Source organism: Choloepus didactylus, chromosome 2, assembly GCF_015220235.1.
Source record: "Choloepus didactylus isolate mChoDid1 chromosome 2, mChoDid1.pri, whole genome shotgun sequence".
In the NCBI taxonomy this organism is placed as follows: Eukaryota; Metazoa; Chordata; class Mammalia; order Pilosa; family Megalonychidae; genus Choloepus; species Choloepus didactylus.
The window spans coordinates 173,552,484-173,578,786 of record NC_051308.1 but is presented as its reverse complement, the minus strand read 5'-3'; the positions used below and the strand labels follow the sequence as shown (position 1 = coordinate 173,578,786).

The 26,303-nt window shown below is 34.3% G+C and overlaps 1 protein-coding gene across 2 annotated transcripts in view; it reads right to left on the bottom strand.

Annotated features, from left to right (window-relative positions):
* Nucleotides 1-802: 802 nt before the first annotated feature.
* Nucleotides 803-26,303, bottom strand: part of NEGR1 (neuronal growth regulator 1) — a 904,198-nt gene continuing 878,697 nt past the window's right edge. For both annotated transcript variants that reach the window (XM_037826916.1, XM_037826917.1), the window contains one exon: nt 803-4,597. In XM_037826916.1, the coding sequence (XP_037682844.1) occupies nt 4,473-4,597 (125 nt within the window). In that variant the 3' untranslated portion in view covers nt 803-4,472. The remainder of the gene's footprint in view (nt 4,598-26,303) is intronic.

The window sequence follows — 26,303 nt, the reverse complement described above, 5'->3', positions numbered from 1 at the left end:
TGAAAAGAGGGAAATTATGAGACAATGGAATGGTCAGTTGCTTATTAGTGTGTTTTCATTTTTTTTTTTTTAGGAGTCAGGGATCGGCATATATGACCTTCCCAGAAGAACATATACAACCATATTTCAAAATAGTTTATGAAGCCAGGCATGGATCTTTATCATGTTTTTTTGTTTAGTTTTATTTACTGCATTGCTCCCTTCTGTTTGGTTGACTATCGTAAGTGGCCAGACTTGAAGAGAAAGCTTAACCCATTCATGTGGGGTGTAGTCTCTTTCACATATTACAGTACCCACAAACCGGGGGTTCCCAGCCAAATCACAGGTTTCATTTGAAAAGCAAGGTGTTTTTAGGGAAATTCTATTATGATACTCCGAGGTGGAGCATATATTCCCTGTTGTTTTATATCCAACTGTCTTATAAAATTACAGTATCTGAGTTTTCAGTTGTTCAGGCTGTAAGACCATCAGGACTTTATTATCATTCTCTGGGCTAACTCTGTTACATTCCAACAGATAAAAGTTCTAAATAGTTGATAATAAAATCTCTCCAGAAAACTATTTAGGCTAGATGTAGTTCAGCTCATCAAACCTTTTGCAAACCAACACCACAGAGAAAGGCTACATTCTGCAGACTCTAAAATTTTCACCTTGTATTGCTTTGGAGTATCTGAAAGATGTTAGTGTGGTACAGTGAGTACAGCAGAAAATGAAGAAGAGAATAGCAGAAATATGCTTAAATTATTATTTCATCCCTTTGTTCTTTTAAACTAATAGAATTTGAAAATGAGTCAAATACATATTTTAATTGATAAACTGACTTTATATTCACCTATTGGAAACAGTACAACATATTTTACATCAGATTATGAAATATGGATGTTTTACTAAAAGACAGGAAGAGCTTCTCTCCAGTCTTTAAAGTAAATACATATTCAAAGGATCTTAAGGCATACCATTTATTCATATTCATATCTATTGAAATACTGTACATCCACATACTTCAATAAATAGTTAAAAACCTGACCTCTTTTTAAATCATTTCTGGATTTCAAAAAACAATTTTTATTGAAAATATTAAATAGGTAACTTTTGGCTGTGTCACAAAGCTAAACACAATGGATAAAGTAATGATTACTCAGTAAATTTGATCCTTATAGAGGATTGGCTTTGATAATTCAGTTTCTCAGAGTTTTCTGACTTCACACATAGGGGTATTTATATGTCCTGAATTATCTGGGTAATTTTCTAAGTTCTCCAGTCTACTTTCTAGATACAGCTTAAATGTTATGATGAAGAATTAATTTTTTAGTTAATTTATAAACTGCCTGAAAGTGGCTCTAAGTTTGAAATTCTTTCTCTTGAATCTTTTAGGGTCACAAAAAAGCTATACTATAATTTGGGCAGTACTTTTCCTAATATAATTACTGCATAATAGGAACTTAATGTTATAACAGGACATGTTTCAAATGGGATCATTGTAAAACATAATTACACCACTTGTAGTTAAACCAAAAATACAAATGAATAAATTAACTACACTAATATTCCATTTATTCTCTTTATCTTCTTATCCTTCTTCCCTCCTCCATCTTTCCTCTCTCCCTCCCTCCCTTCCTTCTTTCTTTCTTATATCCCTCTCTTTTTATCTCCTATATTTTTCTCTCTTTTTCTTTTCTCTCCACTCTCCTCTCAACTGCTCTTTATTTTTCTTCTTCCTTTCTTGATAGAAATTCAGGGGCAACAAAAGGAGTTCCACAAATGGAACTTGTGGAAAATATAATGCTGAAATGAATAGCTAGAAAAATTGTTATAGATCCAAAGATAAATCAATTTTATAAAACTGCTATTCTGAAATTGCAACAATCTTGTACAGTCAGGACTGATAAGATGGAGTAATCAGACATTTCATATGTCCATAAATGTAAAATCATCTACTTGAACATTATATGCAATACATTCACACAAAAAAGCAAATACTGTAGCCTTATTTGAACAATATTGAACTCATAAATACTCATGATTTCACTCTGTTCAGGGGCCTAAGGACTAGGAATGCTGCTGTGATACAGAAAAACATAGTGATACCTCCTCTATTTAAAATGTCACTCAAGAAAGTCTCTTCTAACATAAAGGCAAATACATATAGCTACTGAGCTATGACTGTACTTCTGTCACATTCTATGGGGAAAACACCAGACTCCACAAATTCGGAATCATGACAACACTTTGAACTAATTATTTGGTTCATCCATAGTTATACCTCGATTTACCTCACATTTACCCTACAAACCTTACAAAGAGGAGGTATTTTTAACTCTAGGAAAGTGTTCACTGTATAATATGCATTCTTGATCTGTTTCTTTCTCCCAAACAATGGTACCGATGGTTAACACTTTTGTGGTAGCACCACTGTTTCTAGTGAGTAGATTATTATGGAGTGTGCCACTTTAAAGCTGCAATACAAAAATAATATTTTGTAGTTTACTCACCAATTCCACAAATATCAAAAAAAGCAAATCAATAGATAAAACGCCATATTTACTTAAAATAAAATGCCGTATTTGTTTAAAAACTCATTTTAAATATATCACTCAAAATGATGCAATAAATTATTACAGTTAGTAAATTTAATAGCATTATGCCATAGTATTGCCATTTTGTGGCAACAGTATGTATTGATACCCCCTAATTTGAGATTTGTTTTTCTAATTGAAGTAGATTTATGATGTCCTTTGGAACTAAATGTGCTTAAAAAGAAAATCACAATTTTCAAGCCATATCATTCAGGGTGAAATTAGATACCTTAACATGGACTACCTTTGTTGTTGTTATAACTTACAAAAGGGGACTATTTGCAGAAATGCTTTTAGGAGTAGTGAAATTGATGACTTCAGCAAACTTGTAAAATGGTTTTTAAGTCTATGGTCTTCCTTTAATAAAGAGTAGAACCATCAAATTAGTCCTGTATATAATATTTAGAGTAACAGCATTTTCTTTCAGATTTGTATTCGTTATAATAGAAACAGTTTAATAGTCACAGTAATTTAGCAGTTCTGTTATTCTTAAGAAATACTCATCACTGGTATCTTATCTTCATTTGATCACATATTACATATATTATGTAAGAAGAAATAAAACATGGCAATTTTCTTGGCTTTATTAGTTTGAATTGAAATGGCTATAGAAAAAGATTGTATTGCAGATGTAGTTATTTCAGGGATTAATCTGCTTCATACCAGCATAGAATATTAGTTACGATATATTTTGGAACTTATTTTTTACATAACATACCTTCCAGACTCTCAATAGAGTGATGTTTTCAGGTTGAAAATATGCAAAATTCTCCTGTCCACAGGAGCACTGTCATACTGACTTACCTGCCATAGAACCAAATCAATTTTGAGGGCTTTACCAACTCATGCAATATTAGTTGATAAGACTTTGTGTCCTCTCTGACAAACTATATTAAAGATTTTGGCTTGGAATCATGAAAAGAAAAGGGGTTATATTGCTGGGCAATCCCTTGAATGGACTGTGCTGTCATTTTAAAGGGAATTATTTCCCAAAGTGGATTCAACATTTAGCTACAACTAAAGAAATCATATGGTAACTTTACTTGTGCTATGGTAGTTGAATTGTTTTTCATCACAAAAACTGAGTTATTGTGGGTCAAAATTCTCAAACCCTGCTGGTCATGAGGGAAGAGATTTTTAAAAGCCAATAGCTCTTTCATTATTTAGAGATAGGATACAGTTTAACTTTATCATTATGGTTTGATTTTGCTTTCAAATTTTAGCAAACATTTTATATTAGTTGGAGACGAAGAGAAAAATATTATTTTATGAAGGCACACCCATGCTGAACTTACAGGAAAGAGAAGCAGAGCTGCACAGCCAGTTATATTACAAGGCTCATTCCTGAAACCTGAATCTCATGCGAGCAGAAAAATCTAGATATGTGTTACATTTTGAAGAAATGATCTGAAGGCAATATTATTTGCTTTTTTTTTAATCAAAAAAGAAAAAAATCCATCTTTGTAAATGTGGATTGACTCTTACTGAAACAGGAAATTGAATGCCTGTATTGCAGCCTTAAAGAATCACATATTCACTGCAATATTCGTTTTTGTAAACTACAGCCTGCAGCCTAGCAGACCATGACTGAATGCTTCTGAAAAGTTGTAGATTACAAACATGGAATCACAATTAATATCCTCTAAAAGTAATTTCAGAGCTTTCACATCTTAAAAAAAAAAAGGACAATGTGTACTGCTTCACAAGGTAATGTAGCTAATCAAAAAAAGAGTAGAATTAAAGTATTTACATAATGAGCAATTCTACAGAAGGCGATCATCCCCATGTAAGCACTGCTGATTATATCCCACGCTGCTTTTAACAAACTGTACCAGATTGGATCCAGCCATTAGCACTTTCAGAGAATCCTTAAAAGCCTTTTATGGGTCTTTAAATTTATTGTAGAATGGCATTCTTCAGGTAGAGTATGCTGGTGAAAGAGGACAGTGTCAACACAAGGTACCAGCAGGAGAAAAGAACGTCGGCGCTCCCGGTTATTCCATACTGGGCTGTACTTGGAGCTGGAAAGAAATGGAAAAGATTAAATCAGAATCTAATTTGTGTCTTTCAGGATCTTGACAATAATCAAAAGGCAGCCGGGTGTATTGGGAAGAGCGCTGGGGTTGGAATCAGACAGATTTAGGTTCGCATTTGGTTTTGCTGCATGACAATATGTGGCCTGATTGACTAACGTCTCTGAGCTTCAGTTTTCCAAGGACAAAGCAGAAATCATATATATCACCTGTCAGGGCTGTGGTGAGAATTGGAGATGAAGCATATACATGGGCTAGACATGTGTTAAGTACTCAAACAATCATCAAAGCAGCTACTGTGATTATTGCTCATACATATTTTAAATATTTGTATTAGTGAGTAATATTCAATCCTGTATATATTTGTAAACAATTTTTATCAGCCAGAGACTGTAAGGAATGCTGGAAAAACAAGGAAGGGGTTCTTCCCTCCAAGGTCTTTTTTTTTTTTTTTGGTAGGGGAAATATTCAAACAATTATAATCCTAGAAATATTAAGTTGTATGGGCAAACTGCAGTGACACAGCAAACTGTGTGTTTAAATCGGCCTGGGCAAAGGGAGGGTAAATTAACAAAGAGTTTCACTACAAGGCATGGTCATTTGGGTAGAACAACATATTCAAAGGCATGAGGAAAGGAAAGAACAGGGCATATATTCTAGGATATAAAAGCAGATGGGTCTTTCTGGACCATCAAGTTTGAGCCTGGAGCAGAGGGAATTGAGACTGGAGCTCTAGACAGGTAGAATGATCCCAATTGTAATCTAAAAGAGCTTAGCTTTTTATACTGAAAGAGATTTTGATGAATTTGGAGCAGCGGAATTATATGATTACATTTATACCTTAGAAAGATCACAGTTTTATACTTAGAGAAGCTCATGTGTTACTTGGCTAAAAATCGTGTGGAATTTCCACTGAATACTTAAGAGATTCACCAAGCTCAGGATATTGTTGGAATCTACTGAATAGATCCCACTCCATTTCACAAGAGGATCGTTGCCTCCTTGAATGTGAATTATATTGTTTCAGAAACTGAAGGTCACAGGCACGTGCTCAGCCTTGCCTGCGACTGATTCCCATTTTCCATAATAATAACAGTAATAACAAATAACCCACAAACATATTTTGAACTGCCTTCTCTTAATGAAACCTGGATTGCAAGCACCACTTCACAGTAGAAACATGAATAACGTAATAAAGAAATACACTATTTCACCCCCAAATCCATAACTCAAATCCAAGAGCAGTTTCAGTCACACGGAGTTTGAATTACCAGCAGGTAGTTTTTAATGGAACTCTCACAAATAACTATTGCGGTGTTTATACCTCTAAGCAATGAAAGGGGATGAAAGATGCATTGGCCTTGCCAGTGGGAAGTTAGTTACCTTGGCGGTACAAGCCCAATTGTTGATTATAGGTGAGCTGGCTGCAGGTACTGAGGCTACTATTCTTTAGTAAAGAGACATCAACATCAACTACTTGCTACTTCTGTTTGCATTACAAATGAGTTTTAAAAAATGAAAAGGGAATGAAGAAATAAGTTGACTGTTGACCAGATAAACTTTTCAAATTCTGATATATCAGAAGTCTAATTTAAAACCATGAAACTACTCAAATTATCTTCTCTGTTAAAGACCTAGAAAAATGTTTCCTTTTTAAAAATATAAATAGTTGGCAATATGAACTTCTCAATGACAGCTGTTTCAGAGTTGCTATTATTATTGTTTTCTTTAAGAATTTTGAGTGTAATAAAGCCAGTATAATAGTAAAGGACCAATAATAGGCAAAACATATAAACTGATTTTGTAAAAAAAGAAATTGATTTTAAAAGCTAAGCATTCAAAGCAGAGGGAAATAATTTTCACTATCATGACAAATTAAATAGTATATTAAGTGGGTAGAGTATCTGGGATCCTCAAAACTTCTTATCCATTTAAAAAAAATACATTTTTGGGTGAACTTTTCTGAATCCCTTCTCCTTCTTTCAACAACTTGAGTTGATTACCCCATTTGTATCATTAGGCCACCATATATGATCCTCTGTTATACAGCCATCATACTGCCTTGACATATTTGTTTATATATCTGTTTCTTCCACCAGATAAGAAACTTTCCTAGGCCTTGTTATTTATCTTTGTGTTTCCAGACTCAAACTCTGGTACATAGTAGTTGCTCAAGAAATGTCTGTTAAATGAATGATTCAATTACATAAATGAATACTTCAGAATTAAAATGAATATTTCTATTCCACAAAATGGAATATCTTCTGAAGCAAGCTACTTACCTATAGGATAAAAAAATCTAACAACATACTTCATTCAGTGCCAGGAATACAATTGCTAATAAGACAGGTAAAATCCTTTTTTGTTTGTTTGCTTACTTTGATCTATATATTCCTCTGTGTTTACTTGAATCTATATATTCAATGCCATCTTTTTCTCCACTGTGCCTGTATCTTCTTCCACTCAACCCTCTATTGTCTTAAACTTAAACATGACAAAGATATATCAAGAATATATTTAAAATTACATATTACTTTACAATTAAAATAGTGTACTTTTTTTTTACTGAAACCTCAAATTATTGTACTTTTTGTACAATTAAGAGCTGGCACTGCATCTTTAACCTGGAATTATTATAAGCAATGGACTGTAGGATCATTAATGACAATTGGTAGGGCAAGACACAAAGGGTAAAGTTAGCCAAGGAAATGTAAGGTCAGATAACTAAGGTCAAAACATGTATTCACACTCCTTAACTATATATGGAGCATCTTTTATGTGCCAAGGATTGAATTAAGTATCACGTAGGCAAAAATTAATAAACGCAAATCCCCTCCCTTAGAAAAGTTTTCTTCTAGTTGGGGATGCAGATAAACAGGGAAGTATAGAACATTAGGATATATGCCACTTATAAGGATAATGGATAATCATGAGCGGGCTCCCAAAAGAATCACGGCAAGTAAACAATCTGGGCAACAGATACAAAGACAATTATTTTTGACAAAATGTGATGCAATACAAGTTAGTACAAAAATACCTCATTTTTAAAAAACAGCTGCATAGTAGTCCATTATGGGTAAGCCATCATCATATAAACTTATTCCCATTGATTATCATTTATTATGTGATTTGCTGTGACTGGCTACCTGAGTTGATTTAGTGCACAGGGATAATTAAAGTAAGGGGTATTAGTACTATTTTGAATTAGATTTGCTTGGAATGATAAATCTCAATCAGCTATTTGGTGTTAAGAGATTTCAGAAAATGACTGTTATTAGAAATTAGCTTCAAGACTCAATTCAAGTATCACTTCTTTTAAAACAAAAAAAGTCTTTATAAGATCCCTGATGTTAAATTAAGCGCTCTCCTCTTTTCTCCTGATTACTTAGTAACAGGTAACATATTTACACATCTATCCTACCTGACTAGTCAAAGAACGTCTCAAAGTCTAGATTTATTATATGCATGTTTATTAGTAGTACTCAATATAGGATTTGGCACTTAGTAGGTGCTCAGTAAATGTTTGTTGAATCATTACAATTCACAACCACTTCCTACACTTTCACCACAAATGCATTAAGACACTTTCTAAAGTTGTCATGAAAATAAAATAAGATAAAGTAATGAATTGTAAATCATTATTTACTTCTAGGGCTTAGGATTAGGATTCATAATACCTTAGCTTCTTTCAAAGAACTTTTATTTAATGCCATTTAACTGCTAGATAATTGGTCAGTATCGTCTGGTTTGTGGGCTCCTTGAAGGCAGGGAGTATGACCTCCCCAAGGAAAACAGCATGGTGCATGGCATTTAAAAAGTGGTTTCATGGTCAACCTAATGTCAAGTTTGATTTGGGGGAAGGCCTCAGGCATAGAACAGAAGAGCCCAGGCTAGGTGTGGCCTTTGGGATTTCTCCCAGTTGTAAGCAGGAGGATCCAATCTGGGCTTTAACACATATCTTATATCTTGTCTAATTATGATTATCACTCCCAATTACTTACAGCTGCTGCATATTATTTTCAGTCTTGGCAGTGTTCCCTTGTATTGCTCCAGTTTTTATTTTTAGGCAAGAGCAAATGTAACTGTGAAATATTTAGTCTTGGTTCAATACCAATTACTCGCCTAGGCAATTTCCTTAAATTATTCAAGCTTTAACTAAACTAGCTTTGAATCATGTTTTTAAGATTTCTGTTGCAAGCTTAGGTAGGGTTACTTTAGGTACATTAACTTTGATTCCATAAAACAAAGTTGGCCTTTTCCTAAGGAAGCTTATACTTTAATGGGAAGTGAATGATTTATACCCAAATTAGGTTTTATTTAAAAAAGAGTGATTAATGTGGATTCAAAACAGGGAACAGTTTATGCACCATTGATTGGATCCAGTTGACAGTTCAATGCTGTTTCATTATATTCTGTGGGAGGAGTTTGCTTGAAAGATAAGTTTAATCCTTTCTTTAGCAATATCCATCTCTTAACACCACCAGCAGGTGCAGGGGATATCCTGTGGTTCAAATCACACCTAGCTTTTTGGTATCACTTGATTCTACCTAAACAGTGGGTGGAGATTAGGAGAGGGGAAGAGCACTGGAATGGAATATGCTTTGCAACTGGATATACAATTATTGATTATTGTGTCTGGAAGTATCAGGCCTCAGCACATGTGACATAATCTCATTTTTCTCTTTTTTTTTTTTTTTTTTTTGGTATTTCTGATGCAGTCAGATGGTCTAGGTCTTAGGATGGGTGTAATGTGTTAAGATATGGCACAGACAAATCAAGTTCTCTTACCATCTCACTTGTGGCACAGTGACTTCCAGGGAGGGCTCTATTTGCGTGACTATGGCATGCCACTATACTGTAGACCTGCCAGGATCTTCTTCTTTCCCTAGGCTTTGGGGTTGAGGAATTTCTGAGTACCATAGTTGTCACGCGGTGGGAACACTAATGTATAGATTTTCATTTTCTTTTACTCAATACCTTTATTGTGATGAAACACCATTTCCTGGGAATACAGAGAGTTAAATATACCCTGGTCCAGCTCAAACAGCTCTCAGTCTGATAGAGTAAGGCTTACTTTACGAGCCCTTTCCACAGCTCTACTTGTGTTCAGGAAGAGAAAGTAAGAATTGGATAAAAGGCTTTGAATTCTGCCAGTCAACTTTACCCTTTGTCTTCTTTAGAAAGAATCAAGTTAACAAGTGTTCCTTGGTGCACTTTTCTCAAATTAGAGGCCTAAAGTTATAGGAAATCTGTATTTAGGCCCTTATTCTAACATTTTGGATTTTAACTTTTTCATTTGGTCAAACACTGAATGCATATCTTCAGGAAGGTCCAATATCTTTTACAGACTGAGCATACATGAATGTAAAGTTGTAAAATTATTTTCACAGAAAATTTCTGTATTTTGTGTTACAAACAACCAGGAGAATGTTAGAGAAATCACTTCATTCCTTTCTCTTTCTGACTGGTGGAATTTCCATGCCAGTTTGGACCTTTAAGGCATCAACTAGCTGAGGAAAAGAGGGTTTTGCAGAAATAAAAACAGAAACCCAGCTGTGTTCTTAAGGTCACTAATAGTCACTGTTATCAGATGTATCATCACTGTGACACTGCTAGTGTGGTTAAAAAAAAAAAAAATGGGAGAAATTGCAAACCAGTAAATATATTTTGCTGGTTAATGGAGTTTTTAAGATTTTTTTATACGTGACTATGTGAATATGAAATTATTTGTTTTCACATAGGGTATCTGAACTTGGAGCTTTAAAGATCAGTGTCTTGTTTATTAAAATCCATTATTCACCTCCTATTAGGTGAATATTTAGTAACTTCCATCCAAAGAAAATAGAAGAGATATACTGTTCTTCTTTGGACACTAGTCACATATACAAGAAGAATGGATATTTTTTGAACTATACATTGGAACACCTTATCTGTTACTCATTTTTATGGATATTATAAATTTGGCCATTTACATGACTGTTTGAAAGAGTTTTTGACTGTATCTGAAATAATGCTTCCTGTGGCTGCGTCGAAGTGTTTCAGTTTGTCAGTGATAAATTTATATCTGGAGTTCCTTTGGTCACAAAGCACTAGAAGAATTCTGAGACAAGAAAAAACCCTTAATTTGTTGAAAGATACTATTTTAGCAGTATTCTCAATAATCCTTGATCTAGAAACAATATACTTATTTAAATCTAAAACTTAAATATAGACATTTTAGACTTTAATAATCCAGAAAAGAAATAACTTAGGAGTAGCTGATTTTTATAACAGTAATCACATTATTTATTCAACAAATATTTATGGAGCACCTACTGTCTGTTAGGCATTGTTGTTAGTGCCAAAGACACAAAGATGCACAATATCTACTCCTTGGCTTTAAGAAATTTACAGTAAAGTAGAAATAAATATTTGACTGTAGAAGAAAAAGAATGATTTCCACCAAATCATATAATATTATTAGAATTCCAGCATTAAAAGAAACTTTGAGAGAAACTATTCTGTCAAAAGATAGCCAAATGAGAAACAACTGGATACCAGTATCTAGTTAGAGAAAGACATTTTAAGGTTATGTCATTTTAAAGCTAGAGGGACTGAGGTGTAGAGAGGGAAGAGCTAAACAGAGAGTTGGTAGAAGTCTAGACTTTGAGTCTAGTGTCCTTTCCGGCATATTTGCATTGCCCATGTTAATTCATTTAGTATCTTGTTTCAGGTTTTTATAATTCTCACTGCTTATTAATATTAAATGTAGAAAATACAATTTTAAAATGTTTCCAAATCTAATATGATCAAAATAATTTCAAAGTCTAGTAAATTATCCAATAGTTAGGCACCACTTTAATTAGGCATTTCAACCAATAAAATGCAAAGTGAGTTTGTTTTATGATATACATGCTGGAAGTGATGCAATTATCTTCTGAAATATTGAATCTTGGAAGTAATTTCCAAGATCTATAGTCAATGTATGCTATATTTGCATCTTTCATAATGTATTCAGTTTTGATGTTTTTAGTGCCATAATCATTAAAAGCTCATAATAAATATTTCTTGATCAAGTATTAGTGATATTTGAATAATTGTTATATTAGAAATCTGTTATGAATGGATTTCCATAAATGAGAATGCTGTCTAGAATCAAAAGAATAGGTAGCTATACAATTCTGCATATATATTTAGACTACATGTTGATTTATCAGTGTCTCAAGAGTACACAGTGAAATCAGAAAATTAACATTCAGAACATCTCTGCATAAAATGCAGTTGTTTTTTTTTAAGTGAAGAGTTAGTTTAGGTTTATCATTCATGTTTGGGTTCAGGACTTGAAAACATGAAAAACGGAAAAAGCATTAAGGGAAGCATAGTTACTAGAAAGAGGAGGTATGGTAAAAAGACAATAAATGTTTCGATTTGGTTTTATTGCAGTAACATTTCTCTACCTTCCTAGAATACCAATCTAAAAGCAATTTTTGATGAATTCAGAGAGCCAAATTTAAATATAAGTGTTTTAATATAAATTTCCCATTTCACACTAAGTTTAATTATAAACACAATTAACAGGGAAATTAAGAATCATTCTTACAGTCAAAAAGAATTTCTAAAATTCCTTGTAAGTTTATGAGCAAGATTTAAGGAAAGCAACCATGAAGTCATTTTCAGTTTGATATATTTTTAGAAAAATGTGTTTTATAAACATGTTTGGTCTACCTAATTGCACTGAGGTATGCTTTTTTTAAATCTTAAGATTAAAGTAGAAATATTTTAAGATTAAAAAGTAGAAAAGACATGATTATTTTCTCTCTTCACAGAAAAGGAAAAAGATACTAAGTATTACTATCTCATTGTTACATTTTTTTTTTCCTGAAGATATAGGGATGTAAAAAGGATGCAATAAGCACTGTGCTTGTTCCTGCTAATCTTACCGGAATCTCCTCCTATATTAAACCATTTCTTGTCTATCCTCTTTTAAATCTGATATTCTTCACATATGAACAGAATGATCCTTTGCAAAATTTAGGCATTACGGCAGCTACCAGCTTACAAAGAATAATAAAGAAGCTTTATTCACATGTCTGAATTAGGAACATGAAACTCACCAATAATACAAAGAGGGGTTTTCATTAAGTGACATTCCTATTTTTTGCAGAGCAACAATAATAAATATTTTTGGATTTCCATTTAACATTGGAAACAAATTCCAACTCCCCCATCTCTTTAATGCAGCTGGCTGCACTATGCATAATGTCTGCTATACAATGGCAGTATCTATTGTTACAGGACTGGCTTACTTGTATATTGAAAGCTTCATTCAAATTTGTATGGTTGAGAGTGTTCAATGAAATGCACAAATTGACTAGTTTGGTGTTCCTCAATTTGTCATAATGGTTTTCTTGTGAGTGTTTTTCTTATTTAAGCTAGCACCAATGCTATTTTTTTTTTTTTTTTTTTTTTTTTTTTAAAGAACAAGGTAACAATTTTGTGAAATCTCACAAATGAGAAAGGCAGGGTTCTAGGTCAAGTTCAAAAGTCACTTAGGAAAACCACCTAAGACTAAATTTGAGTTTAGTAATCACAGGAAAATAACCCATGTTTCATTGTTTTATTGTTTGCAGACAATGAAATGAAATATGATGTGGAGATACCGAGAAGACTATTTTGGAGGTGAAAGGGAGTGGTTAAGAAGGAGCAAAGTGAGTGTTGGAAATGATACTGAAACTTGAACAGTGTTGGGGAAGGAATGGTCTAGGTAGGGTCTATGATTGAAAGTATCATCAGAAACACAAACATACTCTTTTTGGAACCCCACAAGTAGATCTCTTCATATCAGACATTTTTGAGTCCTTTTTATTCCTAGGCATGTTTACTAAATTATATGGGCCTAGTAATTCCAATTATTCTTTGAGGACCCATCCTAAAATAGATTTTAAACCATTGAGTTGCATTTAGGTTTGTTTTTAATTTCCAGAAAAGCAGTCCTGAGTAAGTAAATAAGGTATGATGACAAATCATAGACTCCTATAGGGAATACATTAGAAAAAATGCAAAAAGCTATTTTAAAATAAGGGAAAATTACGAAACTCTGGAAGAAAAAATTGAATGTTACTAATTCTTAGGTGCCAATTAGAAACATATTTAATTGCATGTTGTTTACTCTAAGATATTGCCTTTTCATCATTTCACTGGAAGGTAGAGATCAGAGGTCCTTTTCCAGCTGGTTGGCCATAAAGCTGTGAAAACTAGACTCTGTATTTGACACAGATAACTTACTATTTTAATTCTTGAGGAGATGTACTTCCAATGTTAAATACAGAGTAGAATAACAATTACATTATAATTATCAAACATTTGGGCAGGGCATTTAAAGGGCTGCCCAGAGGATTTTTATTTTTGTTTTTTAAAAAGTTTCTTCACTTCATTTGATTCTTTGATTACATCGTTATGACCCTTTTGTTTCTGCAAAGTTAACTGCTTTTAGAAAATTTTAAGTATAAAGAATTAGGACCTTAATAAGAAAAAGAATTAAGACCTGCAACAAGATACTTAAGTACTCTGAGCCTCAATTTCCTGTCTGTAGAATGGGTTTATTAATACCCAAGGGTCATTATGGGTTGCTGTGAGCATTAGAGGAGATAATGTTTGTGACTGTGGTTTGTCATTTGTAAACCAGTTTCTAAAAGCAACTTTGCCCCAGGGATGTAGTTCTCAGGACTGAGACTTTAAAGAAAAAAAAAAAAAAAATCCCTCTTAAATTTTTTGTTAAATGTTAAATGAATTCTTACCAGTGAATGGTACATTTTCATAGGATGAATCAACTCAGTCCTGGCTATAATGTGAAGTGTTTCATGAGTATATCAAACTGCTACCTTAATGACCAAATATTAATTTATTCAGATTAAATAAATTTCTGCTCACATGGAGGCTGTTTTATTGACTGGTAATTTATATGGTGAGACATCTGACTTCTAAAGTGTCTCCTTTATCTTTCATTAGTTCATGCATTTGTGGATTAATTTAAGAATATTTATTTAGTATCTATGTTGTGCACAGAATTGCCCTGAGTTTCACAAGGCATACAAAGAAGAATAAAACATGGTCAATATGGTAAGGAGAATTCTAAAGATGCATACCCTACACCCCCCAAAAGATTATCATCCCTTTGTTATTTAATCATACACTAATCTATGCTGTGAAGGAATTTCTCAGATGTAATTAAAGTCTCAAGTCAGTTGAACTTAAAATATGGAATTTATCTGGGTGGGACAAATCCAATCACAGGATCCCCTTTAAAAGGCATTTTTCTCCACTGGTGGCGTAAGAGGCAGTCAAAGATTAGAAGCACGAGGGAGATTCACTTTGCAGGTGCTGGCTTGAGGATCTGGGCACCCATGTGCTCATGAATGCCTGTGGCCTTTAAAAGCAGAGAGCAGACTCCAGCTTACAGCCAGCAAGGAAACAAGGACTTCAGTCCTACAACATAGGGAACTGAATCCTGCCAACCACCTGAAAGAGCTTGAAAGGAGATGATTTCTTAGAGCCTGTAGATGAGAGCACATCTCAGCAGACACCTTGATTTTGGACTTGTGAAACCATACGCGGAGAGTCCAGTTAAACCAAGCTGCACTTTAAGACCTACAGAACCGGGAGCTAAATTGCTTTAAGCCACTACATTTGTGGGAATTTGTTTCATAGCAATAGAGAATGAGTACAATCAGCAGTCTCCTTTCATAGTGGGACATCATGGCATAAACTGTTGAAAGGCAACACAAGGGTTAAACAAACAACAACTAGAAATGGAAAACCAAAAGTCATGTCAACGGTGAAAATGATTGAGCATCAATGAGCAGTATACATAATAAATGCTGCTCTGACACCTTCTTCCTGGTGCAGGAGGCCTTAAAGCATGGGAAGATTTGGCAGGACAGAATTTCTCTAGTAACTTCAAATAGATTTCCCTTAGAACTTATTTGTCCACCTTTAATTCAAGTTCTCATTAGATTATATTCTGTAATCCTATGCTATGTCTCTCATCCATGTTTTCTACAAATCTTTTCCCACTGTTGTTAAAAATAAAAACAAAGACTCCAATCAGAAACTCCAGGGGGTCAGAACTATTGTTCTATTGACATGAAAGGAAATAATCATCAGCCACTTATAAATCCAAGATTACTCCAATTCCATGCTGAGCCCTGAATGAGATATACACAGATACATGCAATCTCTCTCCATAGTACAGCAAGAAAGCTTGACCACAAGCCCTGTGTGCCCCACCCCATCCATGTTTTTAATATAAAATGCCTAAATCTGAACACTTGTCAATGAATAACTAATCCTAGTAAAGTACATAACAATATTCATGTTTCTAAATCTTTTGTGGTCAAATAATGAATATAGATGATACAGAAAATAGGCACCATGGCAAATTTGGACAAATAGAATTTAGAGTCAGTGACAGAAAGCTTAGTGAAGCATAATGCTCAGAAATCATAAAGCAAAAATCTGGAATAAAAACATCAAACATTCCCCAGAGACTCATGCTGGCATAAGAGGGTCTGCCTTTTGGGTCTTTTGGTTTAGCACAATCTTCTCTTTTACTACCAGTGACACTCCTACAGTTAAAAGATGTTTGGACTATAACACTCATTTACAACAGCTATTGAGCTGCAGGAATACATGCATACACACGTACATACATACGTACTTATATATGTACATACATACATGCATACATATATACTGAAAGGAAATGTGTAAAAGGTAAAAAGGAAAGCTCATCTTATTTCCCCGGGGCTGCAATCTAACTGTGTTCCCAGTGGGAAAAAAAGGAGTGCACACACCCTTACAAAACACATTTTATATGCAAAAAGTAAACTCGACATACTTCTTTTGCTTATGCTATTTCTCCATTTAAGCCATTATTTGCTACTTATGATACACAAATAGAAGAATGGGTGGAATGAACAAAGCATGGATTTTTGTTGTTTCTGCCATGTAAAGTTACAGCCAATAAATTGCATGGAGAAAAGAATAAATGTAGAAATAACCTACATCTTTTTATGTAGATGAGGTGAAAAAGCAGTCTCCTTTAGAATTGCTTCTTTAGATTATAATAGCAATTTGTGGTAAAAGTCACTATGGCAAATCAGCATGTAATTTATTTTAAGAAGTCAAACTAGCAAGATCAAGTGTACTGTAGGTGGTATTTCATCTTATCATATTAAAACAGTCTTCCCAAATGTAAAAGATAATCTCAACTGCTGTGTTCTGTAAGCAAGCAGAAAATTATGTAAATCTGATTTCCTTACTCTGCGCTTGCTATCTCTTTAAAGCCTACTAAATCATATCCAGATTTGTAAACACAAAAGCACTGGATCCAAGCTACATTTGCTTTTCAGACTCAGAATGAGAAAAGGTGTTTTGGAGGGTGTAATTGAAAAATTCCTATCTGTTTTCAAAAGCTAACAAATCAACGGTTGTGTGAGATTTAAAAAAATGCAAAAACATCACCTCTTAACTTATTATGGGCTTAATTGCTTCCTCATAATGGAGCGTGACAATGTGATTGCAATAAGAATAGCACCTGCTTTGAAAATCACATATCAAAGAAATGCCAGCAAGAGAGCAGGAAGCCCACACGACAGCCATGTTCAAGTTCTTCCTCATATATTCATCCATCTGCACTGGTTCTTACCCTCTTCTCCTTTAAGGCTTGTTTAGATTCATTGCCTGAATAACTGATGTTTACTTCGTTAGCTCATCTAAAAACGTCTCCACCTATATGCCCAGCTTTGAAATGTCACAAGGATGGAGGTACAAGCAGGTAGTTGGGCATTTATCTGAGCCAAATCTCAAAGACTGTCTTCCTTGCAGAGATAGACGCTCCCTGCATGGTTCAAGCAACAATGTGCTCTCCCTGTGTGAGAGAAGTCAAACCCTGGGAGGCAGATTATACAAGAATCTCACATGAATAACAGTGCCGATAGGATGGACTGTGCTACCTTCATTCTTCCTCTGTTCTGAAGAAGAAAATTCTTGGGATGTTAAGGTTATATAATTAAATTCACTGCTACTGTGGATTTGTGCTTACTTGGGTTAACATAGCCTAATTTATTTGTAAACATATGTCTAAACTTTATGTATTCTTTCACCACTAATTTCTTACTTTGTCTTTAGAGTAAGGGAGGAAATCTTTAATTTTTCTGTGAAAGGTTAATCAAGTGCAATAAATCATCAGGTTAAAAGATTTTAATTTTAATTTAAATTACTAGATAACGTTTTAGTTCATAGAGATGCATAGTATGCCATTGCACCTTTTAAAAATGAAATAAAGGAAACAAACTCTGTATTTCTAGTGCCTGGCATGTAGTAGGGAGTTAAATGCTTGTTGAATATATGAGTTCTTTTCAATAAATACAGTAAGCAATGAAATATAAATTTTGGTTATATATTGTGAATCATTAGGGGGAAAGATGAAAAGAATATGGAGGGAAAAGGAATTGTGGCAACTGTAAAATAAGACAATGCTCCATTCCAATTCTAGGTTCTAGAATTTTACATGATAGGCAGAGGCAATGACATGAAGAGAGTGAGGGAAGATATGATATGATATTTGCCACAGAAAGAAAGTGACTGAGAAAGCAGTAAGGCAATAATGAGGGATGCTAAAGAGGATCTATGCACCCATTTGTAAGAACACACAGACACAACAGGCACACAGGCACACACACTGTGTACGTGCCCGTGAGTCAGAGACGCATGCAAACACATGGTCAAAGGGCAAAGGGAGAATGAGAATTACTGGGGGAAAAACAGCTCTAGCATATGTGCTTATAGGATAATGCTCCAAAAGAATGCAAATACCTTCTTGTATTTTCGCAGCTGAAAGTATGAATGGGACTACCAGGCTCTTGGTGCTTGGCCTTCTGGCTAGATGGCACTAAGCTGATGCACATGTTTGCCCTCTGGCCTGAAGGCTTGCGCACCTGCTGTAAATGCAGTCTGTTTTAAGTCCCATCCTAAATCGTACCCACATAATAATGGTGTTCAAACTAATGCGTCACAAAAATAAAAAACAGCTTGTCTTTATTTGCCTGTAAAACTACTGTAATGTTGGCACTGAATACAAGCCCTAATGATTTCAGTTTCCATAGACATAATATCAGTGTGCTATAGGTGAACTACACAGCTGAAGGAGAAGGAAAAATCACGTTTGGTTGCCTCTGAAACTCAGAACAAAATAGTAATAAAAATAGCTAATTCGTAAAATAGGCATACTAGGCTTAAATTGCTCATCTAAGAACTTTGCATATATACATTTATTTACTCTTCACCATAGCCTATGTTTTTTTCCCCATTTATGGATGGGGAAAACTGAAACATATAAGCTTCTCTGTGTGGTGTCATGAACTTCACTCTTAACCTCTTTACTCTGCTGCTCCTCAGAGATAAAGAAAATTAAAAGTTTAGAAATATTAGAAAAAGATCTGCAGTTAAACAACAAAAAAAAAAACTCCCTTTGGATTTTCTGTAATAAGCAGAAAGAAATATTTTACAGTAATATGAAAAGGGTACTTCAAAAATCATCATACTTTAAAAGCCAGTATGAAGTAAGGAGGCATCTTGGCATGATCAATGCATAATTTTTTGCTCTATGATTAAGAAGTGACATCTGGGTAATTTTAGAATTTTTTTTTTTCATGTTAACTAGAAATCATGTTAACTAGAACTGCTGGTACTGGCTAGCATAGCCATGTTTATTTTCAATGAATTTAAAGTCAGTGAAAAAAGTTATTTCTAAAGAAGGAACAAACTACTTCCCAGTATATAAGGGAATTATTTCATAAGTCAGGGATAAGTATCCCTTTCTACCATAAGCTGTTTTTATTTCAAAAAGGATAAAATTAAAACAAAAACAAAGTCTAAAATGTAATGAAAAGTCTAAATCACATTTCATTTTGAATTCAGATATTCAGTGGATTGCACAATAAAATCCTTATCGATGAAAGGCTGCTGAATAACCCTACTTTTTGCTAAGAGTCTGAGCCAAGTCACCCAGCACCAGCAGTCTGCGAGGCAATCTGTCCAGAGAGTCATCCATTGGAGGCTTTTTCCATCTGCTGGGATCACTGTACGGTGCATCCCATTGGTTCTCACCCTGGGAACTCTCCAGCCAGTCCTAGACCCATCCATATCTTATTCTGCAGCCAGGTAAATGACGGCAATTATAAAATTGTGGTAGGGATGGATGACATACTATGGTTATGGCTGAGCAGGCCCTTCCGTTTTAAAAACTGCTGCTTTGCGATACTTAAAACTTTCTCAAAATATTAGAAACTTTGTGTTTGCCTTCAGTTCAAAGTGATTCTATAAAGTTTTGTATTCTGTGTCTCTTTTAAAAGCAACACACAGCACAGAGATATTTCAGAGGTTATATTTCATTTTAAAGTGAAAATATTACCTTGTAGATTACAGTACATGTTTATGAATAATTTCCTTGAAAAAAAGGATAATTTACATTTATTATTCAACAAACATCAGTCTAGTGCTTGCTATGGTCAACACCCTTTGCCAGCCCTGGTTTCTCTTCTCAGAATGCTCATCTCCTGGTAGGGCAGGTAAAATGAATGCAAAAGTAAATGTTACACTAGTGCCAAGTCCCACGTCTCCCTGCCAATGTAGGGCTACTGTTTATGGCCTGGTACCGCTATATTAAATATAGATGGGGGCATAGAATTGTACCAATGTTAATTCCCTGGATTGAGTATTGTACTATAGGTACATCAGCTGTAACCACTGGGGGGAAACTGGATGAAGGGTATCTGTACACTTCTTGTACTATCATTGTAACTTCATTATTTCAAAATTAAAAAGTTTTAAATTTTTGTTTTTAAAAGCAATGAGCAGCCTTCAAAAAAGGGGGGGGGGGTTGAGATTAATGCCCTCCTGAACCACCTGGATAACTCATCTCTAAATTTTTGTTTATTTTTCTCACCTTTTGGCAAGCTTTAGTCATTGTAGCTTCTGATTACTGGCTTGAAGAAGCTTTCCCTGTTTGCTTTTGTAGTATTTGGACCTCAGTGCTTTTCCTGTTTCTTCCTTGTAAAGCTCAGTCTAACCTGGTTCCTCCTGGCTTTTGTCCTATATTCTCTTCCTTTGCAGCTCTTTTCTTCTGCTTTGGGGATCAAATAGGCAACTGGAGAGATGTAATGTAAGGTGTCTTTTCTTCTTTTTAAAATACATGTATTAGATTTTTAAAACGGCATTGGATTTTTTTGTAGTTTAAGTAATCATACTGTATTTTCACTCAAATTCTTAGATTATTCAGACTAGAGTTGCTTATAATACACCCAAATTGCATCTTGGCAATACAGAGAGCGTATAATTCACACGTTTTACTAAATTTTCAGAAGTAGTGTGTCTTGTAACTTTTTTTATAGATGTGACTGTATAAGAATAAAAATAGGAGCATTTTTTTTGTGTGTGTGATTAGGCAATAAATACATTGTCCTTGGCATTGTTTAGATGTATTCAAAACCAACAAATACTGATTTGAAAGCAATTAAAATATACTTGAAAATATGATATGGGTATATATCATGAATTTAGTTTACTTAATGATAAAATGCACAAATACACAGCTCTGGGTAAAGTAAAACAATGCACTAATGGAGGAAGTGAAGAACAGATGAAGGATGTTTGTGCAGAGGTCTACTGCAGTACATTGATGAACAGGTGTTCTCACTGCTTCTAATATTAGCAGTGAGACTATACACTATAGTGACTATAAAATATCAGCCTCATAACCCAGTTTATGATTAGCTTGTCTGATTAGAAAACTCCCTATCTTTTTAATCTTTCCAAAGTCGTCTTCAGGTCAAAATCAAATCACTCACTCTTCTTTACTTAACTCAGTTCAAATAAGACTCCACCCATATCATATCAGAACTAATTTTAGGACTAAACACTAATTTAAAAATTTCAAAGCATTTTGAGGTGTATTCAGAAATAATAAAATAGGCTATAGAAATTGTACACCTCTATTTTGTAGTTATTTTATCTAAAGGGAAAGTCATCACTATGTCTTTTTCGTGTAATTATCCATTTGTCCAATCATCCACCACCCATTCATCCATTCATTCAACTGATATTTTTGAATACCTATTGTTATCCAGGTACTAGGTACTAAGGCTAGAGTAGTGAACAAACAAGTTTCTAGCTCTCAGAGAACTTATATTCAGGTGAGGGGAGTGAGAAAAAATACATAAACAAATCAGTGCATTAAATGTCAGATGGCGATAAGTGCTAAGCAGACAAGTGAAATTGGACTGGGGGTAGAAAATGAATGAGAAAGGAGGGCTTTCTTTTTATGTACAGTCTGGAATATGAAGACTTTTTGCTAGAGATATAAGTAAAGTAACAATATAAGCCATACAAATATTTGGGAGAAGAGTGTATTAGGTAGAGGGACTAGTTAGCACAAAACCTCCAAGGCAGGTGTGTGCTGTTTAAGGAACAGCAATAAAACAGAATGGCTGGTATAAAGTAGGAGTGTCCTTTGAGAGAGTGAAGGTTGGAGGTGATGTTGTAGAACTGGGGAGCAAGTTCATATAGACCACAGTGAAGACAATGGACTTTGAGTGAGATGGGAAGCTCTTGCATGTATCCAGCAGAGTAGTGAGATGTTTTAAATATATCATTGAGGCTACTTGAGAATAGATTTAAAATGGTCCAATGTGGGAAGCTAGGGAGACAAATTAGGAGGCCATAGTGCCATAGCAATAGTAAGCAAGAGATAATAGTACATATGTAATTAGCAGTTGCTTTCAAGGAGTCTTCAAAGTGGACCCCAGTCACTGTACTTTACACTGCCTGAAAACTTCCCTGGACAATAAAGAAGCATGACTCTTGAAGCACAGTGTGCATGAGAAAGCAAGAGGTAATTTTTATTTTGTAAACTTAAAGGTTTATTGGTATTGGTAATAAACCTGGTGGTTGTTTATATCTCAAAACAACTTAATAAGCAAACAGAATAACTGCAACTATATTTTACCAAAACACATGTTTTTAAAATTGAAGTGACATTGGTGTTATGAGTTAATAAACTGGAAATAAATCTTGCTACAATGACTGGCCAAAGTGTATTAATATAAATTCTTAACTGTATATGCTGTGATAGTAGTTCTACAAACATTGTAGGTAAAAACATGGTTCAAAAGAACAAAATAATTTTTAAAATAATATGAAATATATTTATATGAGAAAGTTAATAAATAAAATATCATATAAACCATATGACTCCATTTATATGATATGTACAGAATAGGCAGATCTATAGAGAAAGAAAGTAGATCAGTGGTTGCTTAGGGCTGTGGGGAATGGGAAGATTGGGGTTTCATTTAAGGTGTTAAAAATGATTGTTGATTGTGTTGATGATTGCACAACTCTATGAATATACTAAAAACCAATGAACTGTATACTTTAAACAAGTGAAATGTGTGGTATGTGAATTATATCTCAATAAAACTGTTACCATAAAATAATTCTAAAACTCTGATGGATGAGTTCTTATCAATATAAAGTAATGGTCACATTAAAAATTCACTTATTTATAGTCACTGCTTAGGAAAATTGGTGAGGGGCCAGTTGAGTATGAGATCTTTGGAAAGAAGAAAGAGCATCATTAATTGACAGCACCATGGAAATCAAATGCCTGAGTCTGGGTTTGTCTGAGATATATCTGGAAGATTTTTTTGAAGTATCCTCAGTGCTTCTGGTGAATTTCAGTTAAGGAGTGCTTTCTAGGTCAGACATGCTTCTCGCTGAATCAAAGGGAAGGAGAGCTATACTGAACAAGCTTTTCTTAACACAGTACTACTTTTAGAGGTCTCTGAAGAATTCTCATTATTAGTAATATTTTTTACCTGGAGAGACATTCTCACAGGGGCTACGGGCACAGCTGGGCTTGGTTCTTGGATCTATTTCTATTAGCAATAGCTGCTCATCTGTGTTTCAAATCGGTTACAAATTACAATGCTCGTTTAGAGTTTCAATCATAATAAGATCAGTTTGTGTAAACTGTTTGGATAGATTTGCAGATGCATAAATATTCTTTATGAGCCCTTAGTCAAAGATTGCTGAGGTTGGTGGTATATGAATCACAAAATAACAGGTGTTCTGATATCTTGGGCTGTGCTTACGTTTGGCACTAAGAATAAATTGATCTTATGAAGAGGTAATTCAAACTGCTTCTTGTGAAAGAATACATCTGTATTTATATCCAAACTCCTAGAATCCTTTCCTATTGCAAAGCATTTCTATCAAATTATAATGATACTTCAAACATTATAAATTCCAGCACCTTCTTTTTTTTGGTGGTACTAAAAAATTACTCTGCATGATAATAAACTCTCTAAACAAACATAATTGCCTTCTCATTCCACTGAAAAGAAGGATGAAGAACTGTTTTCAGGCATTTTTTTTTTTTAAGGATGAAGAAGTATCTAGGTAGAAAATAGTATTTTGTACTGTTTTGGAGCACCAAGGATGGAGACGGCAGTGGGTTATGGTGTTGTGATGAAAACTAGTCTCTATTCCAGCTCACAAATCTGGTTGTCAAGGGGGCGTAGAAATTTCATACAATCATGGGTGAATTGGGGCCAGACACTCTTGAGAGATTACCTGGCCCCATTTGGTGCTATTATGGCCAGAACCTGAATATGCTGATCTGGAAGGTTGGCAGGTGTCCCTGGCTAGTGACAGAGCAGCAGAAACCTGGCCTGCTCTTGGTACACTCAGAGGAGGAGCCAGCTGCAGGGGCCAGGGGCACATGTGGACAGGTGCTCACTACTTATGTGTCTCATTGGAGTGTGTATTTCTTTCTACTCAGCAAATAGCTGTTCACTTTCCTTAGTCTAACATTTACAATAAAATCAAAGTTCTTCTGCAGTCTTCTCCAAGTGAACAAATACTGTTTTCTCTAATCCTTCCTCTTGATTCCATTTTTAATCATTGTTTTTATTGTTCTACAAACTACTCCAATAATCACATCTTATAAACACTGTATAAGGCTGTAATCAGTTCTGAGTAGGGACCTCTGTATTAGAATATCAATTCATTTTACAGGTGCAAAAGCTGAGAATGGTGGGGGAGAAAAGTGAATGTTTAGGTGGGAGCAAAAGTGTAAGGTGGGTTTATTGGTTGGGTTTCCTGGGCTTGAATGGAATGTCACCACATTACCTTTCTTTCAACAAATTTGAAAATATACTGAATACTCCCTGAATACTGTCTCTCTTTATGTATATGTGTGTGGCTGTGTGTGTGTGATTATATATATATATATATATATATATATATATATATATATATAAAATGCATATTATATAATATATATTTATTTAAATAGCCCCTATAAATATATATATAAAGAGTGCAAACTATTTAGACCATATTTAAATTTCAAAAATTGGTGTCAATGCTATTAGAAATTATATAAGCAAGGGTTCCTATTTTCACAGAATATATTCAGTTCAGCCAGGAGAGAGAGAAGGATTACTTCTCTTTTCCTTTTATTTTTTTAATTGGATTTATGTCAACAGGACTGAACACTCTTGATCCTCAATTAGAGGTTCTCTTTTTCTTATTTTGGACTGTTCTTGCTTCTATTCAGCCTCAAGTAATTTTTCCTTCCATAGACTTTAGCACTTCTGTTCATTTCTTAAAGGATTTAACACTTCTTACAATGTTTTATGGTAATCTGACTGCAGATTTCCATTCCCTGGTTTGTAAGTCTCTTGAGAATAGGCATCATGTGCTATCCATTGCTGTTTCCCCCATGGTACCCACAGTAACTGCCAATGTGTCATGTCCTACTAGGTATTCAATTAACATTTTTTTGGATAGGCAAAAGAATAATTATCTCTACCCAAAGACATTGTACCTTATTCTACAAGTAAATCAATACACTTTGCTGGCTGATGAACAGAACAACTGGTGATTTACAATGAAGTGAGAAATACTGAGTTAACCGGTACATAAATTCTCATGAGCATTGCTCTAATTTACTTGTCCAGGTGTAATTCTGTATTCATTGCCAACAACCAGAGCCTGTGACAGATAGAGCAATAAAGTAGTTTGTATTTGATGAATATGATTTTATTTTTATTACAGATCTGTTTCCCAAATATAAATTCCATCCATTTACAACACACAAAATTATAGTTGGATTCTGATATGTGAAAAAAAATCCTACAATAACCTACATGTTGAGGTCACTTCTTATTTTTTTTTTAAATGCAGTTATTACATGACTCACAGATAAAGATTCTATTCAAGAAACAGTACTACTGAATCCTTTAGACACTTGCCATTCAGTGTGATTCATGCACCACAGCATCAACATCAGTCGGGTGCTTGTTAGAATTGTAGAATATCAGCCCTCACCCCAGACTACTGAATCAGAATCTTCATTTTAACAAGATCTCCAAGTGATTCAAATGTACATTAATGTTTGAGAGGTACAGCCTTAGGTATTTCTTTCTATCATTGGAATTAGAAATGTTATATTTATGGAGTTGAAAAGAATAAGGCTTGTTGTGTCTGGTTTTTGATTGGTTCTACAACCTCAATCAGCACAGTTGATGCAGGTGAGCAGCTTAGTAAGGTTTTGAATACTAATACTTCTGAATGATCAGAAACACAGAAA